The sequence below is a fragment of the Corvus kubaryi genome, unplaced genomic scaffold (assembly GCF_017639235.1).
Source record: "Corvus kubaryi isolate FWS band 111438036 unplaced genomic scaffold, C.kubaryi_AGA036_p1.0 37394, whole genome shotgun sequence".
NCBI classification, from domain to species: domain Eukaryota; kingdom Metazoa; phylum Chordata; class Aves; order Passeriformes; family Corvidae; genus Corvus; species Corvus kubaryi.
The window spans coordinates 13,062,616-13,075,454 of NW_024581133.1; the positions used below are offsets into that span (position 1 = coordinate 13,062,616).

The following is a 12,839-nucleotide window of genomic DNA, read 5'->3' on the forward strand; positions in this document are numbered from 1 at the left end:
TAAGTTTTGCTGCTTTGTCATCAATACACTCAGAGTAGCTTGCAGCTAAAGACAGACTTTTCTTCTATCTAAAACACTGTGTTTGTCCCACCTGAAGCTGCAATTCCAAAAATCTTGCACATATGGAATTTGTCACCCATGCCACCATCCACCTAAAACATGTGCTTGGCAAAGATGTTCCACACCAGAATACAGATACAGTGAATCGCAATGTTTTGAGACCAAACCCATCCGACCACCAGTCCCTTGGTATCAGTCAGTACACAGGAAGTTTTCTTCCTAAGATTCTGTAGATGGGAAAATATATCAAAGACCCCCTCTGCAGCTGGCTTCATGCTTTTCACAATACATTTCTGCCACCATCCTGAAACAGCAATCATCTTACTCCCCACTGTCCAGGAGAATTGTACCAGGATTCTGATGGCAGACACTGCTTTCAAACACAGTTCTTCTCCAAGGCTGGAGGTGTCATTTGCTTAGCACTATTCTACCATTGAAAAAATCGGTAAAATACAAGTAAAAATGTAGCTGTGAGGTCTTGAGAAGAAGAGACATTTGTGTTCCAGGAGTCATTCCTTTCCCCAAAGCTTTGCCTACATGCAGAAACAACGTCAAAAAACCCCTTTCAAATAATTTATGGGAATACGGGTATATTCTCATTATTTTAATCAGAAGAGGAAGTCAGTTAAAACAGGTATAAATGCAAGAATCATGACTACAGAAGGTTAAATAACTGCACTCTCTGTGGACTTTCTTTCTCCCCAGTAACCCTGCCAGAGATGGTGAAGTAGTGTCTTGGTACATTGCAACTTTTGCCTCAAATGATATAATCCTGATAAAAGCTTTGGATATAAAGCTTGTTGTCAGCATTCCTATGTCTTTTACAACAAGTTCATTTTCAGTATTTCATTTCTCACATTGCATTCTACTGCTCTGACATCCTGTAAACAAGTAGGTACTTACAGAATACTATTGCTACAGTGTGCAGGCTAGAAGCAAACATAACTTGCTCAAGCTTAACTACTGAAAAATTTACAGTTTTCTCATTAGCCGAAGTCAGAGAAGTCAGACCCTGACCACAGTGGGAGTTTTAAAAGTTGTTTAATGTGTAATACTGGCACAGAAAGACTCAGGAACCCTGAAATTTTTACCCCATAAAATACAAAGATTACACATTCTGTCATTTTTGGGTTTTGATAATAAGAATCTAAGTGAACTTCAGGAGCAAACCTTTCTGCCTCTGGGGGAAATGATACCTAGATTCTATTTCCCTAAGCTGCAGATGCACTGCTGTGTCAGAAACCTCTACCAGAAGTACAAGAGATGGGCACTTGAGAAACAAGCACTTTGAAAAGGGCCTTGAGATGCTAACCATATTATCCAGATGCCACTTAGTTTATTTTGTCTTTGAGGGCATTTATGTTGTTAAAAACAAATAAAAACTTCCACTCACCTAAGACAAAATTTGATTTAATTGGGAAAAAAACCAAACAAAACAAACAAACAAAAAAAAAAACAACAAAAAACCCCCCCAGCAAAACCAATAGACTTATTATTGAGAGGTAGGAAACAAAGTAAAAGAAGCAGGGAAAAAAATCTGTCTAGTAATGCTTATTCTTATTTTCCTCTAATAAATTAGGAAGGCCATCTCCCTCCAAAGTTTTTACATACAGAAAAAACAGAGGAGGAGGTTACAATAATTCCATACACTAAGTCTTAGGCAAACTGTCCATACTCAGGTGGTTTCACAGCCATCTCTTCCCTAAGTCTGCTGTTTATGTCTTTAAAAAGTAACAATTTAATCTATACAACCAAAAATTGTTTCCACTACAGATGCAGGTTTTGGAAGGCTGCCAAATGGATTTCTACCTCCCAACACAAGTGATCTAGTGCAATTTTTTTTCCACCTTTAACTCAGTTGCTGAGACAATCAACATTTAAATGTAGACACTGCTTAAAATGCTGTTGCTTAAAAGCTACCTAGAGGTTGACCCTAGTAACTAATGTTGACCATACAACCCACACTTACTCAACAAAATGTGGAGTCTTGACATTGTTGATTACTTTTTCACTTAGGTGGTGATTACCAGTTATAAAGACTGGAAGTAATCAATCCCAATTTAACAGCTGGGCCTATTGATGAAACAGAAACAAAACAAAACAGAAAAGCAAAACTAAATAAAGATTATGTCCACAATTTTGGAGATAAAGTGTGGAGAAAATACAAAATCCTGAGGAAAACAAACAAATACTAAGCACAAATTTGTCCAACAATGGGCATGACCATATTTCTGTAGGAAAACGCTTAGTAACTTTTAAATTCTTCCTCCAAGATTCTCTTTTGTCATTGTCTTAAATTGTTCTGCACACCATCAATAGCCACAGCTGTTAAATTGTGAAGACGTGACAACAAGTCTCTAGGCAAACAACTGCTCAGAGTGAGATCCTTTTCTTCAGGATAATCAGAGCTGGCTGACAAAAGGGGGCCTTACTGAATGCCTTTTCAACAATTTCTACACCAAGAAATGCAGAGAAAAAGGGAGGGGGAAGAAAGGGAGCAGTGGGGGGGAGCACCACACTGCAGGAACAGAACAGCATCTTTTGCTGCCATACATTGCTTGCAAGTAGGAAAGGAATCTCCATAGGCTAGTGCACATAGCACACACAGAATTTGCAGCAGGTAACAAGTGAGTGCTTTTGGTCACAGCTCTGAACAACATGTAGCACAGCACCATGTTTTCCTTCAATACTTCTCATGTAGGTGAAGTTTTTATTAGCTTTAGCTACAGAATACACTGACAAAAAGATTGAACAGTCTTTTAAAAGGGACACTAGTAAAAACTTTATATATTGTAAAGTTACATTGATAAAAACTAGTAAATAAACCCTAACAGCTTTGGTGTTACTAGCTAGGAAGAAAAGCAAGGGCATGGAAGGCCTCAGTCTGGCATTAGTCTTGACACAAATTTGAAACTGAGGTGTTGAGAAAATCCATAAAAAGCTCACTTCTCAAGTAACATGGTAGTGGAAATGAACACTGTTCATGTGCACTAAGTTTTTGGGGTTTTTTTTAATCTTGGTAACAACATAAAAGCACATTCCTTATTCTGTGGAAGACTCTTACAAGTGCAGCCCAGTCATTGCTGAAAAAGGAGGGAATTCCCTAGTACCACCACCACCAAAAAAAAGTATGGTTGTGTCTTAAAAGGATAATTGTCTTCTGTCAATGTGCTGCAGGACTTCAGGTCAAAATACACTTGGAGAGTTGTAGAGGAAAATACTACAATAAAAAGGGTTAAGAAAGATAATATTTCTCAGTTTTCTTATTTCTCAAGGATATCTCAGTTAAAGAACAAAAATCTTACAGTTCTTCTTCATTGTTATCAACTGACATGGCTGACTAAGACATTGGAACCTCATCCTCCTGCCTAAAAATACTGGAATTTAAATGCACTAAGGATCAGCCATGTTCACTCTCAGCTTAGAAATAAATTTTTCTCTCAGGATATTCAAATCAACCAATCAAAGCAACAGCAGTAGGTCAGCACTTGTCAAAACCTAGATCACCAGGTTCCTCAAGCTGTGTGTAACCACACCAGTTCTACAGCATTAAGACTTTGGATCTCTTTCAATACAAGACTATTGGCTACAGCTGCCATTTGCCATTTCACTTCCACCACAGTCCAAAACCACTTCTGCCCTCTAACACCACCTTTCTTTCTCACAATTTGTACCTCTCTCCATTACTATTTAAAATAATTAAACATACCTTTGAGTTTTATACGCATTTGAAAGACACCTGAAATGACAGATTCCATAGAAAATGAAAACTATATTGTTAGACCACAGCTATTAATCCTGTTATTTTAAGGCAAGATACTAAATTATTTTTTTAAAAAATCAGTAGCAGAAGGGCAAAATTTTTGCTTACATGTTTCACAAAGACTGTAGTTTAATGAGTCTAAGTTTCCTTAGCCTTCCCCTGTCCCCACTAAGTCTTCCAACCTCCACACCAGTCCTCTCAGTTACACCAGTGCAATCACTGTGAGTGGCTCCAAGACAAACCATATTAGGGAACTCATCTGGGTTAAACACCATCTTTTGTTTTAATTCTATTATTTTAACCCAGACTAGTCCATGCTCAGTTAGCTACACATGCAGCTGTGCCCACACAAGGTACAGCACAATGCCAAAGTGGGAACGAACAGCTGGAACAGCTAAGGAAACATGATTGTCACAGTACAGAAAGAGGCTCAGCTGGATGCACTCTTCAGTGCAAATATTTAAAAGCAGAGCAAAAGATGCTATTAGGCTATAAAAACATAAATACAGCCAATTATTGGCAGGACCAGAAGTCAAATCACTGCCTCAGCAGGTAAGCAAAATTACGAACTTTCCACAAAGGATAGCCTGCTATGTGTAAAGGGCCCAGCATTCCACAAACTGCAGTGCAGTGGGCACACACAGAGTTTCCCTCCAGGAACATGTTCCCAGAAACCTTCTGCTTGCATAACCTTTCCCTCTTGTGCAATGCAGAAACCTGTACAAGAAGAATTAGGCTTACATTTCTTGTAATTCACAAACATTAAAATCAGTTCAGCCAAGTTACAAGAGGAGAAAGGGTTATCTAGGAATGCTGTTTATATACCATCCATCTCAAGAATTCCATTTCCACTTTTTGTGAAAAGGAAATAAACAGTGAGCAACCTATCCAATCACTGCCCAGTGCCCATGTTACCAGCTTCAGAACATGATCCACCTTCTCCATTTCTCCTGAATAATATCTTATTGCAAGTCGAGCTTTATTTTTAGACAAAATCTTGGTTAACTTTGGTTAAATCTAAATTTTAAAATGCAGGAAAACAAAAATCTCCGCTTGTTTACTTTTGGCTGATTCCAAGTTGTACCAAAAGGACTTTCGCTGGAGTCTCCATTCCCTTTATATTCAGTTAAAAGGGATCTCTCTCAGTAGCAGTGACAAAAGTTGAATTTTGAGTAAGTCATGCTCTTAAGTAGTACCATTTCCCCCCCCATGTTGCCTCACAAAGAAGCAGATAGGACCTCCTCCTCTGCTCCCACATCAATCAGCCAGCTTTGGAAGTAACTACAAGCATGTACTGAAACTAATATTTAGTTTTACTTAAGCACCACCTCAGCACCAGAGCTTCCTTCTAAAAAAGTAGGGGGATCTCACAAAAAAAAAAAAGAGCCCTAAATTAGTCAAATTCTTTTGTGCATGGATGAACAACAGGAAAGCAAAGCCTTGGGGCCTCTAGGGAGGAACCCTGTCCCTGCCAGACCTACTCTGATGTGCTCGGGAGATAAGGCTCCATAGTGACACTTAAGGAAAGGCCTGCTCACATTTGAATTTCTGCATTCCTCAAGAACAATTCATGGCAATCACTAACTTTGCAGAGGAGCTACATGAAAGCTTTGGCCAATGAATGAGGGTCATCTGCTCTTTATCACAAGGGTAAACCTCATCCTGGCCAGTTTCTAACCTTTTAACCCTGTGAATTCTTAATTTGCACATGAATAATGGAATTCTTGCCAAGAGTGCAACCTTCAGCTTCCAGTTTCTAAGTTTAGAAACCAAGACCTGATCTCCTTGTGTGTTCAGATCTTAAACTCTTGGACAGATTAAAGTTTTTGATTTCCAAATGCAACACTAAACATTACAATTCTGAAGCAAAAGATAAGCTTATTGGAAAAACCTCTGACCAGGCAAAGTAAAAGAACATCCTCACACCCTGCTGCTACCAGTAACTGAAGAGAGCATTTGCTTTTTTCCTCCAAAGAAAGAATGCCCATTTAATGCCTATTCTCCACCTGTTTAATATGTATAGTTCCTTCTGTACCCTGACCACAAGGTAATTTGCCTTTGCAGCAACTGACAACTGCTTCTAAAAAGAAAAATTGTAAGGCTACAAAATCCCCCGACAAGACTTTCATTTATTTCACTTAAAACGTCTGCAAAGTTCAATCAGTTCGTGAGAGCAGGCAGAAACACTGTGAAAATGAGAGAAAACTAATTTTGCACATGTTTTATGGGCTCCAAATTATCACAATACAAATTGCTGCCACATTTCATAGCTTTACAGTAAAGATGACAATCTGAAACGAGTCATATTGGCGCATGACTAAAGAGAAGAGACTGCTACATAGGATAACTTCATGTTTGGCCACTAGTTAACCACTTAATCACTAAGTCAACAACACCTACTGTGATCATTATGGATCCGCTATCTCTTCCAGTTTTCTCCAACAGCCATAGAAAGCCTTTCAAGTATTCAAAGAAGAAAAAGAAACCTTTTGTCACAGTCCACAGAGAAGGGGGGAAGGAAAAAGAAAAGGGCTGCAAAACAAGAATCTCATTCCACAGCATGCAATCTATTGGTTCACAAGTCTTCCTTGGTGAAAATCAGCAAAATTAAACCACCTTTCTGATGAAACAATGTGTATGCTAGAAGCAAACATTTACAGAAGCCCAGTATTGTCTGAATAAATCCAAATACTACAATTGCATTACCATGCTATTCTACTATAATGCTCTGTACTATTCCGGAAGTTCTCCGGTATTAAGCATAGAGCTCATCCTGCAATGTTTCCAGTTTAAAGTGGCCCTGAATTTTCCAGACCTACACATAGAATGCATCAGCCACTTGGCTGCTTAGCTTTATGTTGGTTAACAACAACAAAAAAAAATTCTATCCTCTTTAGAAGGGTTTTCTTGTCTAATTTTTAATCATGCTGACACTCTGAGTGAGGTGAATTTAAATGTCAAAAATTGTAATACTTCATTTTTCACCATTTTACCAAAAGCACCCAAGAATTACTTAGTCTATTAATCCTGTACATGAGCAAGATAAAAAGTAATACATAGGCAGGTTTTTGAAATGAACAGTCCAGAGTTTCACATTCTTACAGCATGTGAAAACTCAGCATTCACTTGGAGCCACCTGCTTCCAGAATGGTTTTGAACCACCCAATGCTCTGGCTCACTGAACAAGGCTTTTCTCACCTTCCTGGGGGATCTTGTGGACAGTTTTTACAATCAGGTCAGAAGGACACAGAAAAAAACCTAACAAATGTTAACATTCACACATCTTTTAATGTAAGCTAATGTACCAATTTCAATAACTATTGTCATGTTGAATTTAGTAAAAGCTGCAACTTAGAACTAATGTCAAGTTTTCACAGAGGTACCAGCACCAGTTTTATGCAACTTGCTACTAAAAACAGGGTCGAAGAGGTCAAAGGAAGTCTTTTCCTATTAGATTAAATTCATCAGTTAAGTCCTATTATAGAGGGAACATGAGAAGACTACATAAACTGTGTACTCTCTGTGTTATACTTTCTTTGAAATGAAAGTTTTCTTTACTTTGCCAAAATTTACTTTTCTTTGAAAAGTACATTCCTATGTACTTTTGGGAAGCAAAAGGAGATCATGTTGTAGAAGTAGTCTAGTGGCAAAGCTCTGCACTGCCATGGAAAAAGGCACAGCATTCCATTCCTCACACACATCTCTTGCTCAATGTTTAAAGATGATAGGAAAATAGAGGGCAACAAACACCCGGGGTCAGTCTGTTAAAGCCATAAAAGCACTTAGACACAATTATTTCCTTCACCATTCATCCAGCAGCAGGGAGTCACTCCAGAAACGCGACTCTCGCTTCCTAGTGGAAACACATAACAGGCCCTTGTGGGAGGTTCCAGAGGAGTCCCAAAAGGAATAGCATCCACACCTGCTTGGCTGAACACATGTCAGAAAAGCAAGGCCTTACAGTTGGCCAGAAAACCTTTCCCCTCTTCCCTCTCCAGAGATAAACATCTATATTAATCATTCCACCTGCCCCAAGACGGCACAACACAACATCAAGCTACCGAACAAGGAATTTTTTTGGTTTTTTTAATCAATTCTGTAGATAACCCTTGTCAGGCTGCTAGAACAGCACTTGGGAAACAAGACCCAGGACTTCTGTAGCCAGCATTACTCTGCATCACCACCTGCTCCAGAGACTGGTGACACACATAAGCCACCCACACAAGGCACCACTGCCCAAGAGGTCTCACAGGCGCCTGCACCACTTCTGCCACAGCAGAGACTCAAAAAGGGACCACCATAAGTTTTTCTCATAATCTTTAAACATTTAAAAAGAAATAAAGGTTCTCTAGAATTACTCCATAATTTTGCATTTTAACTTTTCAGGTACACAATCAAAATGATAGGTTGTTGTGTGCTGTTCAGGGAACTGCTGTCACAAACTCACGAGCAGGTTAATAAACAGGAGCTGGGACTTACTTGCTAGTGTAAGGTGGCTTTTTTGACTGAGAATGGCCCCATATTTGTTCAGAGCTAAGCACTGGTAAAATCCTTCATCAGACAGTTCTCCCTTCTTTCCTTCCACCTCACTGATATACAACGAGCCATTGGATAAAGTGTAGATCCGTTCATTTTCAGACACTTTGCCTCCATTTTTCAGCCATGTAATAGTTACAGGAGCTTCACCACGGGCTTGGCAGTCTAAAACCACCGGATCCTTCCTTGAGACAGTAACGTCCTGAGGCTCTTTCACAAAAAACAGTTCACTAAAGCACCACACTCCTAAGAGAGAAGGAAAAAAAAAAAAAACAACAAACAACAAAACATTTTGCCTGTAAGGACAGACATGTGAGCAGAGACGTGCAAGTTACCAAGCACTGTGAGCCGCGAGTCATGCCGCGGAACCCACAGCACGAGGTGAAGCTGTCGCTATCACACGCTCCGAGCGCTCCGAACTCGGACAACTCTGGGGAAACTTGGTACTGACTCCAAGCGGCGCGAAGCCCTCAGGCTGCAAAAAGCCAAGGAGCCAGAGAGCCAGCGCCTTCCACACCGGCTCGGGCACCGCCACAGCACGGGCGGGGTACGCGGTGATCCCGGGAGCCGCGGGGCGCGCAGCGCCGGGGCGGCCACACAGGTGCGACGGCTCCGCCCGGCCCACTCGCTAATTTTACAAGCCTGCCAAAGCAGCCGGAGCGGGGCGCGTCGTAAAAAGGCTGATTTTACAAGGAATCGTTAGCGAAAACCCCTCACCAGAGCGCGGAGGGGCCGCGCACCGCCCGCACCCCTCACGGCCCCGTCGCGGCGCGAACAAAGCGCGGAGCCGCCGCCGGTTCCCGTCCCTCCCGGCCGGTCCCGCCGATGCCGGATAAATAAAGCCACGTGCGGCGGCCGCAGCGGGGCCGGGGCGCGGGCGGACAATGGGGCGCGGGCCGGCCGGACTCACCTGGCAGCGAGAGCAGCAGCGGCGGCAGCAGCGCCCGCAGCAGCGGCCGGCGGCGGAGCGGCGCCATTCAGCGGGACGCGGCTGGCATGCCCCGCCGGCCGCTCCACAGACCGGTCAGCGGGCGAGGGGAGGAGACTGGGGACGGACGGAGCGGCCCCGGCGCGCCCGTCCCGGCCCTACTCTCTGCATCTCGTCTCCATTGGCCTTTGGGGAGAAGAGGGGCGAGGGGCGGGGCAGGACCGGCCGGAGGAGGGAGGGAGGGACGCCGCTGGACGGGGCGGGCCGCAGGGCGGGGGGTCGCGGCGGACAATGCGCCGGGGCCGGGGGGCGGCAGGGCCGGCCAGCCCCGCGCACGAGGGGCCGCGGGCTCCGGCGCCATCTGGGCCGAGCACGGCCCCGCAGAGGCGGCCCCTCCCGGACAGCACCGGGACCCGACCGCAGCTCCGCCGACCCCTGAGCCGGGCAGGCGCTGCCGGCTGCGGTATTCGGCGGGCGGGCTGAGCCCTCCAGCCGCGGCAGGAGCTGCCGGCCATGCCTTCCCCCGGGACACCGGGCTCCCCCGGGACATCTCACGGCTCACCGGCATGGCGAGCATCGGCAACACGTGCGCTGGACCCGGCGCGGCGTTACCGAAGGGCTGTGCCAAACCCAGAGCTGTCCGCCCAGAGCACCGAACCAGGGGAGGTGCTGAGCAGTAGACCCTGCACTGCCCGGCACAGGTGCAGCACTGTCCAGGTGTGCCAGAGCACCTCACACCCAGATAAAACTGGCCTTCCCGTACATGCAGACAAATGTTTGACTTGAGGATGGGCATTGACCAGAAAAAAAAAAAAAAAAGCCAATTTTGTTATTGATTCTCACTGAGCCCATCCTACAGCACCAATAAAACCACTTCCAGATGGCCACATGGAACAGCACTGTGCTGTCGAGGATGAGCTGCCCTTCACTTGCATCCTCAGAAAACAGCCTTACGCTTACATCTGCCGCGAACTAGCTTGCCAAAATGCAACCTAAACTGCAAACATGGCTTGAGAATCATGCTGTCACCACCCTCTGGATAATGCGTATGGGAGATACCATCAAATGCTGCCGCTATCACTTAAGCTTTCCGTTCCACCCCTAATTTTACCCCATGCTTGCAGCAAGCAAATTTTTAATCTCTTTTTTTGTCTGTTCAGATTTCTAGTTTCTAAAGTTACTGCGTAGGAAGGCATCTTCTTACTCAGCAGATTTACCTTATGTTTGCATTCATTGTGAGAGCTGCTGACTTCACTGACAGGCAAGTTTTTACTGCTTTTTGTTCCTGCCAGCACTGCAAAGCTCACAGAGCTGAGAGCTGGCAGCCAAACCAGTCCCTTCTGCTGCATCATCACCAGGACTGGCTACAGCCCGAGTCAGTGACTCTTCTGAAAGTCTTTGGGAGAAAATCAGAACTACTAAAATGTGATGTAAAGCCATAGTTTGACCTACATCATCTTCTCCACTTGTCAAAAATATACAAGCAGAGTTTTCAGGTAGGGTAATTAGGAAATATTTGCTTTACATGCAAATCACTTACCCAAAAGGCATCCAGACAGTTTCAGTCACTTTACAGAGCAGAACTGCAAATGCACTGTTTTGGTGTCCAAATAGGACTAAATAGAGCAACAGGATCCACTTGATCCAGTATTTTTCAATTTTCCTCAGTGTTTTAATTTATCTAATCAGAAAAGTGTGAACTATGAAAAAAAATCACAAGCAGTTTTGCTTACATTATTTTTGAGCATTAATGACTAAATATTCATTCTTTCTCATGGTAAACTCACTGCTTTCATCTGCACCTCATGTTGGTACTGTATTCTCTCCTGCTAAACTCTGGTTCATCAGCATGACCTGAATTTGAGATTTCCTTGAGGAGCTCAGCACACCTAGAAGAAAAATACAATAGGGAATGCAGTATCCAGTAACATTTCTATGCCAGGTGCCTTGGTCAGTTGGTGGAGTGGTTGGAGCTGTCCCTGGGAGATGTGAGGTCATTTTCCGGCAGACTTTGGCACTGCTTCCTGCAGGCATGAGCGGATGGCTGAGCTGTACTGTCCAGCACTGGACACTACCCCACCTGCCCCAGGGGAACACCTTGCCCAACTCACTGACCTTTTTTGAAGGAGGGGTTGGTCTGAGTTGACCAGGGGACAAAAAAAAGCCAACACAGAGAGAGGAAATTGTAGTCCTGTCCTATTTGTGGGCTGGTTTGCCTTAGCTGTGTTGTCTGTGCTCACTGCTGTATTCTGCTGTGATGGCGAAACTGCTTTACCATCTCCCTGGACTACACTGTGCCAGCAGGAGATTTTGACTCATGAGATCAAATGCAATATTTGTATTAAATGGCCTAAAAAGAAAGTGCTTCCCTCTGGAATGCTTCCTGTGCCTGTGTCTGGGCAGCTACAAATGCCAATATTTTAATTTTGACATTTCTATTTAACAAAATAAGTAATACAATTCTTCCTAGAACTAAGCAGTTCAATAGCTAGATAAGTATAAACTCTCCCTCTTTAATTTGTCAGGATTCATTATTTTAACACATTTCCCAGTAATTAATTGGGTTAGAGATAGTGCAGACTTGCGATAACATATCTAAATTCATATATAACTGATAAACTCACTGAACCACAGTTTAAAGGCACTGCCAGTTGTAACTTTGTCAAATACACCATATTTGTAAATATGCAGCCAATGAACCCAATTATCTACTTGGCCAACCATTTCAGAAGCACTATCTTGAGAAAGACAGAAAGGCAGTCCAGGAGTACAAGAGGTTGCCAACCAACATAAACAAAGCTATGCGTACTTTGCTGCAAGGCAGCAATTTTTCTTCTGTCACCAACACAGACTTTTTTCCTTGACTCAAGCTGTATTTTTGGCTATCCAGATTTCCCCAGCTTTTGTGGTTCTTTTCAAACCCATATAAACCCTTTTCTATGTTTTCTCTTAGATTTTTGGGTCTGCAAACAAGCTGCACACATCTTTCAAAGAAATAATAACTTGTAATATTTGAGCAGTCAGCTCTTCAATGTCTTAAAACACAAGTCAGTAGTAAGAGCTCTCTTTGAAGTGCTATCCATGGCTGGAACAACAACATGCTGTCCAGGTTACTGTCTGTAAATAACCTGATTTTTATGCTGCATTTCAGCCTCAGCCCTGGCCAGACAAATCTATATGTTTCCTGGAAGGAAAGATTTTAAATATCAGATTGATATGAACAGATCTGACTCAAGGGTTTGCTCCATAGGCAGCTGGCAATGCATCCAGGACTGCTAAACTGAGCTAGGGCTGTAAAATCCAGAATTTTGGTACTATTATGAACCAAAGAGAGGGATTTTCCAAACGTTAATGAAATCTCATGATCATGGTGTTTATACGCTTTGTCTAACTTATTACCAACATCTCTAGAAAGACAACTGATAGGCAGGAGTCTTCTCTGGGATGGAATGAGCAGCCTCAGGAAAAGGAAAGAAGCTGAAAATTTGCTGTAACTGGACCTTCCCAAGGTGAACTCTGTATTTATGAGATCACTGCAGTCACAAACCTAGG

The 12,839-nt window shown here is 43.1% G+C and overlaps 1 protein-coding gene across 1 annotated transcript in view; it reads right to left on the minus strand.

Moving 5' to 3' along the window:
- PRTG (protogenin) overlaps nucleotides 1–9,357 on the minus strand; it is an 80,568-nt gene extending 71,211 nt beyond the window's left edge. Inside the window, 2 exon segments of the mRNA XM_042039564.1 lie at nucleotides 8,303–8,605; nucleotides 9,270–9,357. Of these exon segments, the coding sequence (XP_041895498.1) occupies nucleotides 8,303–8,605; nucleotides 9,270–9,357 (391 nt within the window).
- Between the last annotated feature and the right edge of the window lie 3,482 nt (nucleotides 9,358–12,839).